General features: G+C 44.9%; 1 protein-coding gene across 4 annotated transcripts in view; it reads right to left on the bottom strand.

The window, feature by feature from the left end:
• Positions 1 to 330: 330 nt before the first annotated feature.
• The window catches only part of TMEM40 (transmembrane protein 40), a 54971-nt gene continuing 35563 nt past the window's right edge, over positions 331 to 19738 (bottom strand). For 2 of the 4 annotated variants that reach the window (XM_078074888.1, XM_078074880.1), the window contains exons 2-11: positions 16522 to 16602; positions 15712 to 15852; positions 9142 to 9195; positions 6572 to 6607; positions 6192 to 6224; positions 5745 to 5792; positions 2419 to 2490; positions 2263 to 2337; positions 1679 to 1741; positions 331 to 545 (exon numbers count right to left, since the gene is read on the bottom strand). In XM_078074888.1, the coding sequence (XP_077931014.1) occupies positions 409 to 545; positions 1679 to 1741; positions 2263 to 2337; positions 2419 to 2490; positions 5745 to 5792; positions 6192 to 6224; positions 6572 to 6607; positions 9142 to 9195; positions 15712 to 15852; positions 16522 to 16602 (740 nt within the window). In that variant the 3' untranslated portion in view covers positions 331 to 408. Of the gene's footprint in view, positions 546 to 776; positions 935 to 1678; positions 1742 to 2262; positions 2338 to 2418; positions 2491 to 5744; positions 5793 to 6191; positions 6225 to 6571; positions 6608 to 9141; positions 9196 to 15711; positions 15853 to 16521; positions 16603 to 19738 lie in introns of those variants that run through there. The other 2 variants (XM_036073593.2, XM_078074882.1) reach the window with 2 other exon arrangements.

Below are 19738 nucleotides of genomic sequence, written 5' to 3'. Positions count from 1 at the left end.
ATCACCTCCTTCGATCTAGACTCTGTACCTCCATTTATGCAACCCAAGTTTGCAAGGGATTTTTGTGTATGTGTGCTTCTATTTCACTCCTTTGGTATTTGTTGGGCTTAGAGCACCTAGCAGCCCCAGATCTTTTCATAGGAAAGTATGCAAAACCCTCTTTCTGAACTTGTGCAATGTGAGTCTTGGACCTTAAGTGAGGGGCTGTACATTTATTCCCTTTTATACTTTATCCAATAGACAAGGTGTCCTCCCTGACTAGATGGGGTCAAAGGAGGCTCCAAATGTGTTCTCATGCTCAAGAAACTTGAAGGAACATTTAGCTGACTCTTTTTAGTCCAGGGAAGAAAACGTTTATTTGAATCTTGATGGAATCCAAGGCAGCGGGGCTGGCACTAGGCAATGGGGCTAGAGAAGATGCCTTGATGCTGTGGCTTTAGTCCCCAGCAGCTCGCCTGTCTCAGCTTCACCCTGGGGGCCTGGCATGATGGCTCCCTGCCGCGGGGCAGTGGGCTCTCTTTCCTCTCTCACCCCACCTGGATGGCCTGGGGATTTGAGAGGAATCAGGAGCCCACACAGATGACAGCTTGCAGGGCCCAGGGGTCTCCTACTGTCTCCTGAGAGCAGTGACATCCTAGAATCCTGCTGATCCAGGAACCGCAAAGGGCATAGGCCTGGCACCTTGCCTCTGCTTTCCATCCTGGCAGCTGGACTGCATGCCAATACTGCCCAAATGATACCCGGGTCCAGGCTGGTGCCAACGTTCAGACTACACGGAAGGAAAAGTGCTCTCTTTATTGCTCTAGACTGGCCCGCCCGTGTGTCTCCCAGGACGGGGCTCTGCCCTTGCACATCCAGGAGATGCAGTGGTGGTCATACTGGGGCCCAGCATGGCTGCCGGCCCAGCACTGGCCTCAGTCGGTCTTCCTGAATCCTGGAAAGCAAAGCCACGCAGGATGGCATGGGATTCTGAAGGCAGCCAGGCCTCATTTCCACCATCCCCCCAGATGCCCAAATACTCCTCGCAGCTGGGATAATGTCACCCTAGAAGCCACGGGTCTCCATGACCCACAGCCACTGCAACGAATTTCCCCTTTATGAATTAAATGGGCTATAGGAGACAGATATCCCCAGCACAGAGCCACACAGCCCCCTGGCCTCTCAGTTTTGAGACATCATGGGAGGCACAGAGCTGCTGGTCAGAAAGAAAGAGGATCTCCTTTAGCCCAGCCCAGCCACACTAGCTGTGTGACCTTCGGCAAGTCACTCCACCTCTCTGGGCCTCAATTCCTTCATCGGTCACATGCAACATAACTGAAGCACACCTAATAGGCAAATAAAATCCTGGCAAAACTGGTGTTTGGGTAAATGTAAAGTTCTATGAGAGAATGAGGAACACCCAGATTCCCTTCACTTTTCTACAGTTTTCCACACTTAAGGACTTTCGCATCCGTTCCTCATGTGGTTTTGCATAACACCCTTGTGCAGTGGGTATTACTACACCCACGGTCCAGTGGAGGAAACGGAGGCTGAAAGATGATCCTGGGCCCCAAAGCTGGTGAATTGGCAGGGGCCCCTGACTCCAGGCCCTGCTGTTTCCTATAGGCTAAGCCCCGTTTGCAACCAAAGACCCTGATAGGGAGGAAGATGGTGAACATAGGAAGGATGGAAACATTACCCATCAGCCTAAGCTTCTGAAAGAGGGGGATGAAGCCGTGCAGGACGCTGTGGATCCGGTACACTGCTCACAAACAGAGAGAAAGGAGCTTGAGCTTTGTGCCCCAGCAAGGGACCCAGGGTCACCCCCCAACCCCTCCCCCCCCCATAAAGGCCTAACCCACACAAACAGGGATTAGTGGTGGAATTTCAGGCAGCAGGTTGAGCTTAGATAATACTACTGGAGTTATTATTATTAAAAACAATGACCTCGAGCAGCAATAACAGTGCCAGGAAATTCAGTGAATTCAGTACCCCACTCCGTGAACTGCCTTGTTTTCGATCTCTGGCTAATTCTGTTTGTTTGCCACTTTAAACTGTTTTTGTTGCATTTTTGTGGAACTGCCCATTTTTTCCATGGGGTTTTGCCAATGACCTCACCGTGACCTTGAAAGTGGTTAGGAAGAAAACACGAGCATAAGGAAATCTTTTTAAAAAAATGTTTAGGTGGTGGCTTTCTGGCCCTTAGTGGGCATCTGTGGCGGTCCAGCCACCACCCCTAAAGAGTCTGTGTGTGTGTGTGGCGGGGGGGGTGGGGGACCTTACCCAGCCCAAAGTAGATGCCGACTGTCTCCAGGGAGGCGAAGGTGAGTAGGCCGACCCCAAGGGACATGAACCAGTCTTCGAGGGCAGCGAGGGAGAGAATGGTCAGCCTACAAGTCTGGCCCCTCCTATCCCCCCACCTGTTCCCACGGCCCTCACCTGCGTAATAGTGATAACACACCAGCAAGGTCCCAATGGCAAAGCAGAGCAGGACAAAATGGAAAAACTCATCTGTAAAGGCAGAGGTGGGGAATTACTATTTGCTTCTTTCTCTCTCTCTTTTTTTTTGTTACTAAAAGTAGTCCTGTCTCTGCTCCAATGTAACTTTATTCAGAGAAGCTGCTCCTGAGTAACCCAACTGAAAAAGCACCCCATTTCCAGGCTTTATCTCATTTTATTATTTTTCTAACACTGACACCCCTCAACGTGTTATATTTTTATTTCCACACTTAATTCTCAAAAAACAAAGAAAAAAATGTGAAACAGATTTATTCTCTGTCCCTCTCAGTAGGGTGGAGGGTAGGGATTTTGCTGAGACGCTAAAGCAATGCCAGGCTTGCAGAGCTGCCCAATATTTTTGTTTGTCAAATGAATATTAAATGCAGTAAAAAATGCAAATGTGTCACGTCTAAAAGTTTCACAATGCCCCATTTTCCCTCCCTAATCCCCCTCCTTAAAAGCAAGCGGTGATTGCCAAAACCTTTCCAGGCATATATGTGCACATTTAAAAAAACCAAAAGCAGGGAGGTATCACAATTCCAGATACAAAGATATACTACAAAGCTGTAGTAATCAAAACATTATGGTTCTGGCACAAAAATAGACACACAGATCAACAGAACAGAATAGATAGTCCAGAAATAAAGCCATGCTTTTATGGTCAATTAATCGTCAACAAAGGAGGCAAGACTATCCAATGGAAAAAAGACAGTCTCTTCAACAAAAGGTGTTGGGAAAACTGGACAGCTACATGCAAAAGAATGAAACTGGACCACTTTCTTACACCATACACAAAAATAAATTCAGAATGGATGAAAGACCGAAATGTGAGACAGGAAACCACAAAATTCCTAGAAGAAAACATAGACAGTAATTTCTTTGACATCAGCTGTAACAACTTCTTTCTAGATATGTCTCCTGAAGCAAGGAAAACAAAAGCAAAATTAGACAAATGGGACTACACCAAAATGAAAAGCTTCTGCACAGTGAAGGAAAACAAAAAGGCATCAACAAAACAAAAAGGCAACCTAGTAAATGGGAGGAGATTTTGCAAATGATATATCTGATAAGGGGTTAATATCCAAAGTATATAAAAAACTTATATAACCTAACACCAATAATAATAATAATAATCCAATTAAAAATGCACAAAAGACATGAACAGACATTTTTCCAAAGAAGACATCCAGATGGCCAATAGACACATGAAAAGATGCTCAACATCACTCATCATCAGGGAAATGCAAATGAAAGCCACAGTGAGATATTACCTCACACCTGTCAGAATGGCTAAAATTAAAAAGACAAGAAATAACAACTGTTGGCAGGGGTGTAGAGAAAAAGAAACCCTCATGTACTGTTGTTGGGAATGAAAATTGGTATAGCCACTGTGGGAAGCCAATTATGGAGGTTCCTCAAAAAATTAAAAATAGAATTACCATACAATCCAGTAATTCCACTACTGGGTGTTTACTCAAATAAAAAGAAAACACTAATTCGAAAAGATATATGCACCCCTATGTCTATTGTAACTTTATAATAGCCAAATTATGGAAGCAACCCAAGTGTCCATCAATGGATGAATGGATAACAAAGATGTGGTATGTGTATATTATGGAATATTACCCAGCCATAAAAAGAATGAGATCTTGCCATTTGTAACAACATGGATGGACTTAGAGGGTATAAAGCTACGTGAACCAAGTCCGTCAGAGAAAGATAAACAACATATGACTTCACGCATATGTGAGTGAAACAAACATACAAACATACGAACAAAGAAAAAAGGGAGACAAACAAAAAAACCAGATTCTTAAATAGAACACACTGATGGTCACCAGAGGGGAGGTGGGGGAGGGGAGGGGTGAAACAGGTGAAGGGGATTAAGAGTACACTTAGCATGATGAGCACTGAGAAATGTACAGAATTATCGAATCACTATATTGTACACCTGGAACTAATATAACACTGTATGTTAATTATATTTGAATTAAAAAAAAAAAGCAGGACCCATTTGTACACCTACAGCTCTATCATTTGCTTTCTTCCTCTCATAGATAGACCAGGGCTGTCTTTCCATCTCAGAACATATGTAGATCGCCCTGTTCTTTTGGATGGCTGCATAGTGTTCCATGGTATGAACTTAACCTAATTTATCTGTCTGGTCCCCCACTGATGAACCTAGAAGTGTCTGATTTTTTGCTGTTAGTGATGCTGCACCAAATACATATGAATCTCTGTGCACGTATTTCTGTGGGCCCCATGCCCAGAAGTGCAAATGTAGGCTTGGAGGGTTCTCCAAGGAGAGGCGCTGAGAGTGGGTTCTGTGCCGTGGGCCGGTGCTCAGGCGTGCTCTGTGAGTGAGGCCCTGCGGCACTTTGCCAGGCACTGGGCTAGTCACTGGGGAGATGACACGGGGCCCTCGACTCAGTCAAGGGGCTGAGATTAGAGGTGGCTCTGCTGTCTGTGTCCGAAGGGCAATGAATAAGGGTCAGGGTGGCATTAAAGGCACAGGGGCTCCAAACTGCGCTCGTGCTCTAGGAAGGAGAGCGGGAAGGGGAATCACCTTCTTGCTTTGGGGTATAATGTCATGCCCTGCACTTTGGGAATCTCAGTTTTATTCAAATGAGGCACATTTCATAGCCCAGGAAAGCTCTAAAACCCTGGTTCATTTAGCTGGAGAGGGACAGAGTCAGGGGCTCACACCCAGGTCTCCCACTCCCTGAAGGTGGGCCTTTGCAAAAACCCCAGATGTTTCTAGGACAACTGCCATTTATTTAATCAAACACCCTGGTCTCCTGTCCCTTCCTTGACCTCCTCCCTGAAGCCCTCACAGACCCCCGGCTTAGAGTGAAGGAGTTCCTTCCAGTTCGTATGGCTCCTTCTCTAGAGTCTAGCTAATCTAACCTCAGGGCTTCCTCACCCCCCCTTCCAGCTCCCCATTGTGGCCAGAGGGCTAGGGGGCATTTATCATCCCTGTGACTCCATGTACAGCAGAAACAGCACAGGACCAGGGTTCAAGCCCAGGTTGTGCCACTCGCTCGCTGAAAGCCCACACTCCATCCTTGAGCCTCAGTTTCCATATCTGCACAATGGGAGTCATCATACCACCTTCTTGAGGTGATTCTAAGCCGAGGAGTCTGCAAACAGGGCACACGACCAAGGTGGGCTATGATCGTTGTTTTTCTAGGCCACCAGCAGAATTTCTGCCCATAGAAATCTGGACCAGACAGGCAGAAGCAGCTTGGGGGCACCAATTTCCTTACCATCTTTCTTTATATTCAGTCTTCTTAACTCAGAGGCCTCCACTTCTCCTTAGGAACAAGAGAGAGATGAGTGTTGAACTTGGATGAGGGATGGCTGGTGGGGTTTTCTCTTCCCTGCTTCACTGAGACTGGCTCTCTTGGGTTCTTCTTCCTGGGTCAGAAGGCACTCACCGCAGGACCAGTCAGAGCAAAGCTGTGAAGGTGGGGCTATCTGTCCTTGGGGCCCCCACTCCCCCCCCTCCTCTCCACACAGGCCTGAGTCTGCATTCTGTTTCCTTTCTCCTGAGCTTGGAGGTCCTTTTCCAGAATCGTGGTGACACTCTGGCTGGTGATGGCATCCCTGCTGTGACTGACCCACCCTCTCAGGCTGTCTGGTCCTGTCCTAATCCCCCAGAATCCAGGCCCCCTCCTTCTTCTCTTCTCTCTTCTCGGAGTTTGTGTATTTACCACTTGCTGGGTCAGAACCTCTTCTTCGGAGTCCTGGAGATTAGAAACTCAACATTAGTGCCAGGCTAGCTTGGGACTTTAACAGGTGCCTGCACCCTAGCGGAGGAAGTAGATGACCTCTAAAAAGCCACGTCAAATTCTCCAGCCCCCAAAGGAGCTTTCCATCTATCAGTTGCCAGTTGCAATCCCTTTTCCTCTTGCCTGAAACCCTTTTCTAACCCTCTGAGCCCAGGTCAGAGTCCCAGGACCCCAGCTGGATTTGGAGTCCCCATCTCACACCCATGAATCCCAACAGTAGCTGGTTCTCCCAGGGGAAAGACAGTGCCCAGACCTGTCCATCATCAGTACTGACAACCTCTCTCCCCTGAGAGGACACTCACCTGATTCTCCAGAGGGCACCACCTCTCCAGGGGCACCTACATGGAAGGAAAATCAGTGATCACATATCCCTTATCCTCTGGGTGGGGAGAAGTTACACTGTGGGGAAGGTGGATCTCACTCAGAGACTTTCCATGTGATCTGAGTGGGCCAAGTGGTGACTGGAGCAAGCTGGAAGCCTATTCCATCTAAGGGGCAGCCACCAGCCACCAGCCACAGTAGGAATGCCTGTCTAGTGTTATAGGTCATCCAATTTCCCACGAAAAGCCAGAAATCCAGGTTTTTACATCAACTTCTTGATTATAAAAAAGGTTGGCAACTCTTGGATTCCACGGAATCAAAGATGTCATCGTTTGTGAGACATGACATTATTTTATACATTACTATGTAAGGAAAACCACTGCCAATTTTAATTGTAAGTTGCCAGTGATTTTAAGATGCATCCTGATTTCAGAGATATCTAAATGTGAAAAAGTATGAGTTGATGAAATATAATAATAATAATAATGCTCTATGAGCCAGATAAAACACATCTGCACACACGTGGGCACCAGTTTGCGACCTGTGCCTGTTCTTGACCATGCAAGATGTAGGTGGTGACCCTCAGCTACGTGGACCCAGCCCCACCAGGCCGAGTTCGTGGGAGCCGAGCCGGGCTGCATCCTGGGAAGCCCAGCCCCACACCCTGAGTGTTGAGCTCCTTGTCTGCACTGCTGAGGGTGATGTGAGCCCTATGTACTTGTCCCAAGCCGCAGCCTCCTCATTAATCTGGTCTACGGTGGTCTACCCACCCCATTCACCCTGATTCTTGGTGCCTATTCTAATTCCTGGTGACCTCTCTCCTAGCCTGTCAAATCCTTCCCCTCAAGGGCAGGCAGGACCCCCGGGTAGCGCCCCCTGCCTCCACCACCAGTAGTCACCATGCCGGTACACTTTCCAATGTTTGGGTCAGCCCTAGGACACAGACACCAGAAGGGGGCACTCGGCACACAACAATCAACATGCTGGACTGTCTTTAAGGCTAATATGCAAATGGGAAGCATCATCTGCAGGTGACCTAAGAGTGGCGGGTGCTGAGGGTACAGAAAACATACCCACTAGAACGGCATGAAATGAGACTCCAAGAGTGTAATTTACTAAGAACTTCCAATGTCTTGGTGGGGGGGAGTAATTCACAAGTTTGTGGTGGTATCTACCTTTTCTACACTAAATATAAATTTCTTTTATAAGAAATAAAACCATTTTATTTTTAAGTAATCTCTACACCCAATATGGGGCTTGAACTCACAACCCTGAGATCAAGAGTCGCATGCTCCACTGACTGAGCCAGCCAAGCACCCCAAAAACATTTTTTTAAAGATTTATTTATTTATTTAAGGGAGGGAGGACAGAGGGAGAGGGAGAGAGAGAATCCCAAGCAGACTCCACGCTGAGCACGGAGCCAGACGTGGGGCTTGATCTCATGACCCTGAGATCATGACCGGAGCCGAAATCAAGAGTTTAACTCGGTCGGCTTAATCGACTGAGCCACCCAGGTGCCCCCAAAAACATTTTTAAATATATGTAAATGTAACAGTTTCTCTCTCATTTTACACCCTGTGAAACTATTCTTACACTACTTGAGTAATTATAAACATTTTTCTAAACCAAGTAATACTTGTTTTTGTGTAAAAAAAGGGAAGAAAGAAAATCAGAAAATTCAGTTAAGCAAATAAAACAGTGTAACTATTACTCACAATGCTACCACCTAGAGGCAGCCATGGGTAATATCTTGATGCAGAAATTAAAATGTTTCATTTACATTTCTTAGAATGTGTATGTGTTTCTTGTTGTTTCTTGGGTTATTATCAGGTGTTAGGAGACTACGTAGATTATAGAAATGTTGGATTAAACAAAATTAAGATTTTTTTTCAAGTAATCTCTACACCCAACATGGGGCTTGAACTCACAACCCCAAGATCAAGAGTCACACACTCTACTAACTGAGCCAGCCAGATGCCCCATGTTTTAAACAAAGTTAAGTGAGTTTTCTTAACTGCAGTATGCATTTGTTAGGCTTTTTGGCAAACTGGTTCATTCTTACAAATTGTCCCCATTTCATCAAAGTGCTTCCAAGCGAAGTGCCATAATGTTTATATCTCCTTGCTGTAATAATCACGATGCCTGGAGATAATTATTCCATAACATGAGTTTTTTCGAGATGAGATCCTTAATTTTCCTGTGCACCTGTAAACAGCCCACTATTCCAAGACAGTGGGTTGCTAATCATGTTCCATTTTGCTGGCTGGGAAGCTCAGGCCCAGAAAGATTGGGTGACTGAGCTAAGTCGCCCTGCAAGTCAAGGTTATAGTTCAGAAGAGAATCCGGGACAGTCTCACCAAGGCAGAAAATGCTTGCCTCCATCCCCATTTACCAATGTTCTGACCATTTTTCTTGCCATATCTCCTATATTTTCCTAGCACTTTTCAGCCATGAAACACCCTCATGAACTTGTTTCTGTCCAACAAAGCCCAAAGCCCTCATGTCCTTTGTGTAATTCCATTTTTGCCAAAGCCACTGGACAATGACTTACCTCCATAGAGCTGAAGCTCATCCGTCAAAAGGTCAGGCTCCTCATGCTCAGCACCTGAGTGGAGACAACCCCCTTTAGTCAGCTCTCCCCATCACAGCACCCCAGGGCAGCTTCCATCTCCTGCACATCTGAAGCCTTAAAAAGTAACACGGTCCTTGTTTGTGCTGGGCGTGAGCCGGGCAGTCTTCAAGGGGCAAGGCAGCCTTACAAGTACTTTCCCTTTACCCTTTCTAACTCCCCCCACACACTCAGAGGTGACTGTGGTCAGTTTCCTGAAAAAGAACTGAGGGTCTGAGTGGACCTGGGCCTCCTTCAAAGTCAGTAATAAGAGTTGCCATTTATTGTGCACTTACTAGGTATCAATGTGGAACTAAGTAATTTATATTTAATATTTCACTAGATCCTTACAGAAATCCTATGAAAAAGGTATTCGTACCTCTCCCTCCCCCATTTTATGGGTAAGGAAACTGAGGTTCACAAAGTTAAATTATTCCCTGAAGATCACACAGCCAGTAAGTGGAAATTCCAGGGTTCAAACCCAGATCTGACACCGAAGCCTGCAATCCTAATCCCTTTTTTAAAAAGATTTATTTATTTATTTGAGAGAGAGAGAACGTGCACAAGCACATGCACAAGTGGGGGGAGGGGCAGAGGGAGAGAATCTTAAAGCAGACTCCCCGCTGAGCGTGGAGCCAGAAGTGGGGCTCCATCTCACGACCCATGAAATCATGACATGAGCTGAGAGCAAGAATTGGATGCTTAACCAACTGCACCACCCAGGCGCCCCCTCATCACTTTTATCTTCAGAAATAGAACCCAGAACTCAACTCCAGCTTCAAGGGCAGCATTTATTAAGCATCTCATGTGTGCCAGGTTCCGTTCTAGGCATTAATCCAGGCTCTTTCCCCCATGCTCTTTTTTTTTTTTTAAGATTTTATTTATTTGACAGAGAGAGACACGAGAGAGGGAACACAAGCAGGGGGAGTGGGAGAGGGAGAAGCACGCTTCCCACAGAGCAAGGAGCCCAATGCGGGGCTCGATCCCAGGACCCTGGGATCATGACCTGAGCGGAAGGCAGACGCTTAACGACTGAGCCACCCAGGCGCCCCTCTCCCATGCTCTTTTCTTGCCACAATCCATTTAGGCCACAATTTACTTAAAATTTTTATTTTTCCAAAATTCTTCTCCTGGTTGTCAAAATAGAACATGCTCACTGTATAATAGTTATAGTATAGGACCAGGTCAAAAGAGTGAAAATAGAAATCACCCATCATTTAACCATCCAGAGATAACCACTACTAACATTTTGCTATTTTTCCTTCCGGTCGTACTCATCACCACATACGTGTGAATTTTTAGAGTATGCATGAGATCAAACGAATCTTATGATTTGACATATTTCTTTTTCACTTCAGAGATATGTGAAGAATAGAGTTGTAGGACAGGGTGTACTTTGCTGGTGTTGGACATTAGGCTGCTTGCTACCAGCACCCTACTATAAACAATGCCGTGAGGAACATCCTTACGCAGGCACGCTTGGTCCCGCTGAGAAGCTCAACGGTGAGCTGGGCGAGCAAAGGAGAAAGGGCAAGGCCTACTGCCTACCAGGTGAGCTGTCCCGGGGGGTGTCCCGCCCCCTGGCTTTGCTGACGTTGTCCAGTTACTCCTGGGTGCTGGTCCTCATCACTGCTCTCTGCAGAGAACAAACACAAGCTGTAGGAGAACCTCAGTCTGGAACGAGCCTGAAACACATTGGTTCTGGTGTTCTCAGAATTTAGCCTATATGAGGAGGTCTGGAGGAAAGAGAGGTCTTTGGGGAATGGGAGGGGTAGGAGATCTGCCATAAACTTTCTGTGTGATCTTGAACAAATCATTTAATATTTCCACTGCCGCTTTCATGAAGATAAGACAAGGTCCATCCAAGGTACCATATTACAAGCACACGGCTGTGTCATCTCTGCGTCCCCATATCATGCTGATTCTGTTTGTTCCCACCTGGAAGGCCCTTCCCATTTGTCTCCTTTATCTTGAAGATTAAGGGGTAGGAAGGCTTTTCCAACGGCCCCAGCTCACGCTCACCTTGGCCCTCCCTCGTCTGGGGTTACTATAGTATCCACTGTCTGTACTTGACACGGTGGGCAAGAGGGCCAGTGGTAGTGGGGTTCATCTCTCCAACCATCTTGAGCTCCTGAAGGACAAGGCCTGGGTCCTCACTCATCGAAAGGTGCCTGGAGGAGGAGCTTGATCAAGACTTGAAGAATGACAGACTTATTTGCACTCTTGGACAGTCAGCATTGCAGGAAGTTCCTGGTTTCAGGTCCAGAGGACTCCCTTTTCCTTAGGATGACCAAGATGGCTCCCACCCGGGCTAATGTCCCTCAGTGTGCTTGGGAAACTCCTGCTCAATCGTGGATAAATTTCAAATTTCCAGGAAGCCAGTTAACTGTGCTTTAAAATCAGTGCATGTGATCTCAGCTAGATACAGAGAAAAAGGTATCAGGAAGTACATCAAGATTACAACAGCAGTATTTATCTCAGAAGATAGGATTTTGGTTGGCTTCTATTTTCTTCTTTTCTGTATTTTATAAATATTAATCAGTGTTTAAAAAAAAAAAAAAAAAAGGCTTTTTCGGGTGCCTGGTAGCTCAGCGTCTGCCTTCGGCTCAGGTCATGATCCCAGAGTCCTGGGATCAAGTTCCGGATCGGGATCCTTGCTCAGTGGGGAGCCTGCTTCACCCTCTGCCTGCCACTCCCCCTGCTTGTGGGCTCTCTCGTGCTCGCTCAAATATAAATAAAAATCTTTAAAATAAAAGGCCTTTTCATTGCATTTTGCAAAATATCAAACAATACAGAAAATGAAAGCAAAAATTACTCCAAATTCTGCCTCCATCAACATACAAATGAACATTATATTTTAGCTTTCTCTATGGTATATTCATAATATATAACTTTTTTTTAAGTAGGCTCCATGTCCAGCATGGAGCTCAATGTGGGACTTGAACTCACGACCCTGAAATCAAGACCTGAGCTGAGATCAAGAGTATTTTTTATAAAAGGCATTATAGAATTATATGTTGTCTAAAACGAAGACAACTTTTGTATGTGCACTCTAATTCAGTTACTTAAAAAATTAACCCTGGCAGAAGGAGTCAAAGTTTGTTGCTGGTGCCCCCAGTATCCATCCCAGAGCCTGGCAAATAGCTGGTGCTCAATAAATATTTATTGAATAAATGTAAGGAAACACACTAATATGTGTTTAGTGGTTATATCTGGGTGACAGAGCAAAGGATGATTTTCTTATTCTTTCTACTTCCTTATATACTCCACATTTTCTACAGTGTTCCTATGTGTAATCTTTCACAATAAAAAGTTTGTTTTGTTTTGTTTTGCTGAGAGAGAGAGAGAGAGAGTGTGCACATGAGCAGGGGGAGGGACAGAGGGAGAGGGAGAGAGAAAATCTTGAGCAGGCTCTGTGCTCAGCGCAGAGCCTGACATGGGGCTTGATCTCACGACCCTGAGATCATGACCTGAGCTGAAATCAAGAGTTGGCCGCCCAACTGACTGAGCCACCCAAGCGCCTCTCACAATAAAAAGTTTTAATTAAAAAATAATAGGATACAGTAAAAACAAAAAGAAATGTAGGGAGAGCAGTACTGGATGCTAGACTATGAGTTCGGGTCCTGAGTGTGGAGGAGGGCTGGGGCTGCAGTGAGCTACCCAACCAGGCTTGGGGCATTGGGAGCCATCTAAGCCCAAAGAATGAGCAGAGTCTGAGTTCTAACAGCAGGCCACCCATTGTGGATCAGAGATTGGAATCCTGATATCAGTATGTCTCTGTGCTTCTGTTGATTTTCTTGTTGTTTTTTCTTGGTGTTCTGTTTTGCTAACTACAGGTAGTCCTATGTGTGCTGTGGAGACCTGAGGGAAGGGGCTCATAGCCACACTTGGGGGAGAACATTTGTAGCGGAGCAGCGCCCCTGAGGGTCAACCACAATCGGAAGACAGAATGTCACCTCCCACCCAGGGAGGAGAAACAAAAGGACAGGCAAGAGCCCCCTTGCACCTGGAAGCTCTTCTTCCAGGGCTAACCCTAACAGGGGATGGGGTTATATATGGTCCACTCTTGAACAATACGAGTTTGAACTGCACGGGTCCACTTACACGCAGATTTTTCACCTCACTGTGCTATAAATGTATTTTCTCTTCCTTTTCTTAATAACTTTTTATTTTCTAGCGTACTTTATTGTAAGAATACAATATATCATACATACAAGATACAGAATATGTAGCAATCACTGTTTATGTTTTCGGTAAGGCTTCCAGTCAACAGAAGGCTTTAGTAGTTAAGTTTGGGGGGAGTCAAAAGTTATATGCAGATTTTCAACTGCGTGGGGAGTCAGTCCCTTGACCCCATGTTGTTCAAGGGTCAATTGTACTTTTTAATAAGGGCAGTGGCAGGGCACCTGGGTGGCTCCGTCGGTTAAGCGTCTGCCTTTGGCTTGAGTCATGATCCCAGAGTCCTGGGATCAAGCCCCATATTAGGCTCCCTGATCAGCAGGGGGGTCTGCTTCTGTCTCTTCCTCTGCCCCTCCCCCTGCTCGAGCTCTCTGTCTCTCCCTCTCTCTCTCAAAGAAATAAATAAAATCTTTAAAAGAAAAAAATAATAAGGGCAGTGGCTTCCTTTCCAGTCCCATGAGGACTACAAATAAACCCACTGGACCCACCAATCACTCACTCTCCTCTGTCTGGAGAAATAAGCATAGATTTTGTAGTCTTGAGCCTCAGTCTCATCATTTGCAACGTGAGGATGTGAGGCCAGGGCTTTGCAAGCATTTTTTAGGATTTAGCCTGAGAATTCTTCCCCCAAATAAAACCTCAGGCCGAAGCCCACTCCATAAAGCAGATCTTAGTGCAGGTGTTCTGGTGGAGGAGTAGACCAGAGCCCGCCCCTTAGGCTCCCCAGTCCAGGAAAGACCTCCAGGGATCCCGAGTTGGTTACTGAGCCCTCTGACAGCAGGGCATTCAGCCTCCCCATGCCTCAGTTTCTTCACCTGTAAAATGGGAATAATAATAGCACTTTCCTCAATGGGTCTCTATGAGAACGAACTTAGTTATTACATGTAAAGTGCTTGGAACAGTCCATGGCCCATAGTAAGTGCTCAATAAATGCCAGGCACGACGCTGCTGGTGCTATCCATTCCGCCTAACATTTTGAATTAAGAGAATAAAAATGAAAGGACATTCTGCTTTCTATCGGAGAATAATATGGCGATTTGTAATCAAGGCCCAATGGGAGATATTCATTTCCTGTTAACCCACTGAAGAACTTGTGGGGAATTGATCCCGAGGACACAATTTGTGCCAAAAATTCAAAAAGTAAAAACCTTTGAGCAAGGTTGCTTATGAGCATGGTAAACTGGTGGAAGGTTGGAGGATAATCTTTTTTTCTTTTTTTTTTTATTAACATATGATATATTATTTGTTTCAGGGGTACAGGTCTGTGATTCATCAGTCTTACACAATTCACGGCGCTCACCATAGCACATACCCTCCCCAATGTCCATCACCCAGCCACCCCATCCCTCCCACCCCCCCTCCACTCCAGCAACCACCTCAGTTTGTTTCCTGAGATTTAGAGTCTCTTATGGTTTGTCTCCCTCTCTGGTTTTGTCTTGTTTCATTTTTCCCTCTCTTCCCCTATGATCCTCTGTCTTGTTTCTCAAATTCCTCATATCAGTGAGATCATATGATAATTGTCTTTCTCTGACTGACTTATTTCGCTTAGCATAATACCCTCTAGTTCCATCCATGTCGTTGCAAATGGCAAGATTTCATTTTTTGATGGCTGCATAATATTCCATTGAATATATATACCACATCTTCTTTATCCATTCATCTGTGGATGGACATCTGGGCTCTTTCCAGAGTTTGGCTATTGTAGACATTGCTGCTATAAACATTGGGGTGCACTGTTGGGGGATAATCTTAACACTTGTTTTTTAGAGCTTTACTATGTGCTAGGTGCTAAGACTTGACAAGTGTAAAGAATGTAATCCTCACAATAATCCCATGAGGTAGTAACTTCTGTTATCATCCCCAACCTCCAGATGAGGACCCCAAGGCATATAGGGTTTAGCAATTTATCCAAGGACACATAGCTTGTGAGTGTCAAAAAAAGGATTTGGACCTAGGCAGGCTGCTTGAGCAGACAGATGCATTGAGTTCAACACCAGAGTCCTCCTGATAAACCTCAATGTTACTTTACATGAGATGCAGCCGCTTGAGGGACCTTTTGGTAAGCATGAAAATTAGCTGCCAAGATATTATGGAATAACCTGTCAGAATGCCCAGGATATGATAGCAAAACATTTTAAACCGAGGACAAAATTGTTTGTCTGGTAGTTATAACTATATACAAGTTATGTGTACTGATAGATGCGGTCTGGAAGGGGATATGGAAAAATAGAATTAAAGTATCAAGGTGGGAGATTATGGGGCATTGTTTTTCCATGTAAATGCTTTTCTTGGATAATATTGTGAATATACACATATATATTAATATTGCTGTACCTGAGGAAGAGGAGGATGACGAGGAGGAAGAGGAGGAGGGGGAAGAAGAGGAGAAGGAGGTAGAAGACTTGTCTCTCTTGGGTTGCTCATGAGAAAGGAGTCCAGCCTCCCTGTCTGGCTTGTGGAAATCCGTCTCTTCATCTGGGAGGCACACATAGAAAAGGATGAGTGTTTCTTGCCCCTTCCCACCCCAGAGACCAACAAGACCTCCCCAGGCATCTACTTGGACTTGGGGGCCAGGAATGACTGGATTCTCCGGGACACTTTCCCCAAACAAGTAGGACCAATGGAAGGTGCAGGAGATCTAAGCTCTCAGAGGCCCCAGGGGCTCGAGGAAGGCCCAAGGCATAAATTTCTCTGAATGTGGAAACCAGAGATGGGCTTCTAAGCCCCCCATCCTGCCCAGAGGCCACTAGACTGTATACAATAGTGGTCAACTTAGGATTCACTCTAAATTACAGGGCAGGGATGATCTGGTCAAGTGAACCTTCTCATCCCCAATTCTGGGGTAGCACAGGAACCTTCCCGCCTTCTGAGGACCCTCCCCAGCGCCAGCCCAAGCCTCCAGAGCCCCCTTGAGATCGGGGGAGCCACTGAAGGTCCCCAAAGCTAGAAAGTTCTAGGGACAGACTGGACCAAGCATGTGTGTGTGTGAGTGTGTGTGTGTAAAACATTACTTCTCTAGAGGATTCAACTGTGACTTGAGCCATTGTGCCACATGAGGCGAGCAAGGTCTTCTTCTGTTCCACCCATTGCTGGACTCTACCTCCCACGTGGCTTTGCCCAGAGGGTGAGAGAAGGCAAACATACAGTCTAGATCTTCTGTTTCTCCATGGACTCGACTATGATCTGGAGTCTGGGAGGAGGGTCCTGATGTCTCCATGGTTTTCCCTGGAGGAATAACAATAATAAGTAAGTAAGTAGTACCACCTTAGTTAATCCCCTTAACATATAAAGACCTTGGCAAACAAACAAGAAAAAGACAAACACCCAATATTCAAAAGTACAAGAGCACAACTTATAAAAAAAAAAAAAAAAGGGAATACACAGTTAGGGAAATTTGAATAGTGGATCATCTTTTGATAATATTAATAACTTATTTTTAGTTTTTAGAGCAATTTGAGGTTCACAGCACAATTGAGTGGAAGGTACAAACAGAGATAACCAACATGCCCCCTGGCCCCAAACGCATATGGCCTCCCCTCATTATAAACATCCTCCACCAGAGTATTTTTTTAGGTGTGATATTTATATTGAGGTTATATTGATTTGAAGTGTCCTTAAATGTAAGGATACTGAAGTTTTTATGATGAAATTAAATGATGTCTGGGACTTTCTTCAACATGATCTTGTTGAGGAGTCTCAGGGCATAGGTGGGGGTCCAAATAAACACACATGATCCTGAGTTAATAGTTATTGGAGCTATATCAAAATATAAATAGTGGTTATCTCTGGGTCGGGTATTATGGGTATTTTTAGCTTCTGATTTTTACTTTACATTTTCTAAATTTTTAACAGTATTGTTTTTGTTATAATAAAATCGCCAATAGGGACGCCTGGGTGGCTCAGTAAGCTGAGCGTCTGGCTCTTGATTTTGGCTTGGGTCAGGATCTCAGGGTCATGGGATTGAGCCCTGCCTTGGGTCTGAACTCAGTGTGGAGTCTGCTTGAGATTCTCTCTTTCCTTCCCCCTCCCTCTGCCTTTCCCCTAGAACATGCTCACTCTCTCAATCTCTCAAATAAATAAATAAATAAAATCTAAAAAAATTAAAAAAAAAACCGCCAATAATTTTTCCTTAAGTACTTACAAATGTAATATGCCCACATCTTGTCTCAGTGTAGTCCTTCATGGTTTTACTAAGGGCTTATCTGAGCCTGCTTACAAACCAGTCATGTAGGCATTGGGATTCATGGCTCCTCACAGTTGAATTGTAGTTTCTAGACAACAAAACTTCCCCATTGTCTCATTTGACTCTTAAAATAACCCTGCAAGGTACATTTCATTATCCCTATTTTACAGAGACACTCCAGAATCCACATTCTGTTTAATACACCCCAAAACTCATTATCAGTTTTTGTAAGTCCATTACCAATAACAGGGTCACAAAATCAGACTACTATACATTTTTTATTACTACCAGATTCAGCAAAAAAGTTGCTGACGTCATTGATGAACCAGAGTATTTCCAGTGTGAACGTCAGCTGCTGTTTTCTTTGACCTTAATGGATAAGACAAAAGTGAATCAACTAAGGCATTTCTTGTCATAGTTTGCCAGTGAGATGAGCAATGCTGAATCGAATCAGTCTTCAAATTCTGGAAGAGTATTTTCTCAACTTTTTCGGCTACTCACAACGTAATGGCTGCAGGTGCAATGCAATTTTTAGGTTCAATCTGCATTATTAGTGTTTTCTTGATCACTTTCTAAAATGCAGACAATCCACAGAACAAACCATCGAACTCTGATTTGTAGAGTTTACTGATTTCTATGGTGTAAACACTCCCACTGTGGCTGATTTCAAGCTACCAGTGTGGGGTCGTGGAGTGAGAAGTTGGGAAGGGCTGAGCCATAGAACACACCATGCGCTGTTTCTACCATGCAGATAAACCAGGTATGAAAATCTCAAGTGCCTAGGTAATAGCAGAAGGCAGCAAAATAAATCAGGAAGTGATACCTTTTGAGTACATATTAACTTTGTTTTTAATAGAATTTATTTAATTGTACATTTCTATAATTTAATAATGGTTGGGTTTAACAATCTTTGGCTCCCAAAATCCCTAAAGCTTTAACCAGTGCTTTCACAGGCGATAGAGCCTGGTGCAGCTCTGGACATACCAACTTCTGCTTGCCTTTCCACTGCCTCTTTCCTCCTTTTGTGTTTGCTGGAGCGGCAGACTCCCAGACTCCACGGGGGTGGGGTGGGGGCGGTGAACTACCTCAATCGTGCAAAACAAGCGAATACCCCAGGGAATTCCTGAGCAAGCAGTCAAAAGGAAATCTAAGTGTTGCCAGGCCTCACGCACAGAGCTGCCTGACCACCTGAACCTGCTTCTGATCAGCTACGTGCTCAGGAAATAAGCTTCTCTCTTATTTGCGCACCATGATTTGGTCTATTTGTTACAGCAACATAACTGAGTTGCACAGGCTTCATTTAAAAGTCTCCCCTATTTCTTCTCTCAGCTCTGAGTCTAAGTCCTCAACTGGGAGAGGGAATAGCTTCACTACTCTGATTAGTTTAGAGTAGGGTTCTCAACCGCAACACTCCTGGCATTTGGGACCAATGACTCTTTGCCATTGTATGCACTGTGAGATGTCAAGCCTCCCACTCGATGCCAGTGGCATCCCCCAGCCAGTTGTGACGATCAAAAATGTCTCCAGACATTATCAAATGTCCCCTGGGGGCAAAAATCACCCCTACTTGAGAACCACTGGTCTAGAGAATCTACTCTTTTTACAAAAATTTAATTGTATTAAAATTTTTTATTGCAATGTAATTGGCATATAATATTATATTTGTTTCAGGTGTGCAACATAAGGATTCAATATTTCTCTACATTGTGAAATGATCACCACAATAAGTCTAGTTCCCACCTGTTCCCATATGTAGTTACAAATTCTTTTTCTTATGATGAGAACTTTTAAGATCTATTCTTTTAGCAACTTTTCAAATATGGAATACCTTATTATTATTATTTTTAAAGATTTATTTATTGGGCAATGGTGGCTCAGTCAGTTAAGCATCTGCCTTTGGCTCAGGTAATGATCCCAGGGTCCTGGGATTGAGTCCCACATCAAGCTCCCTGCTCAGCGGGGAGCCTGTTTCTCTCTCTGCCCCTTCCCCGCACTCATGCTCTCTCTCTCTCTCTCTCAAAAATAAATAAATAAAAATACTTATTTATGGGGCGCCTGGGTGGCTCAGTTGTTAAGCGTCTACCTTCGGCTCAGGTCATGATCCCAGGGTCCTGGGATCGAGCCCCACATTGGGCTCCCTGCTCCGCGGGAAGCCTGCTTCTCCCTCTCCCACTTCCC

Source organism: Halichoerus grypus, chromosome 1 (genome assembly GCF_964656455.1).
Source record: "Halichoerus grypus chromosome 1, mHalGry1.hap1.1, whole genome shotgun sequence".
Classification (NCBI taxonomy): Eukaryota; Metazoa; Chordata; class Mammalia; order Carnivora; family Phocidae; genus Halichoerus; species Halichoerus grypus.
The sequence above is the reverse complement of the archived record's forward strand: the minus strand, read 5'-3'. Positions and strand labels throughout refer to the sequence as shown.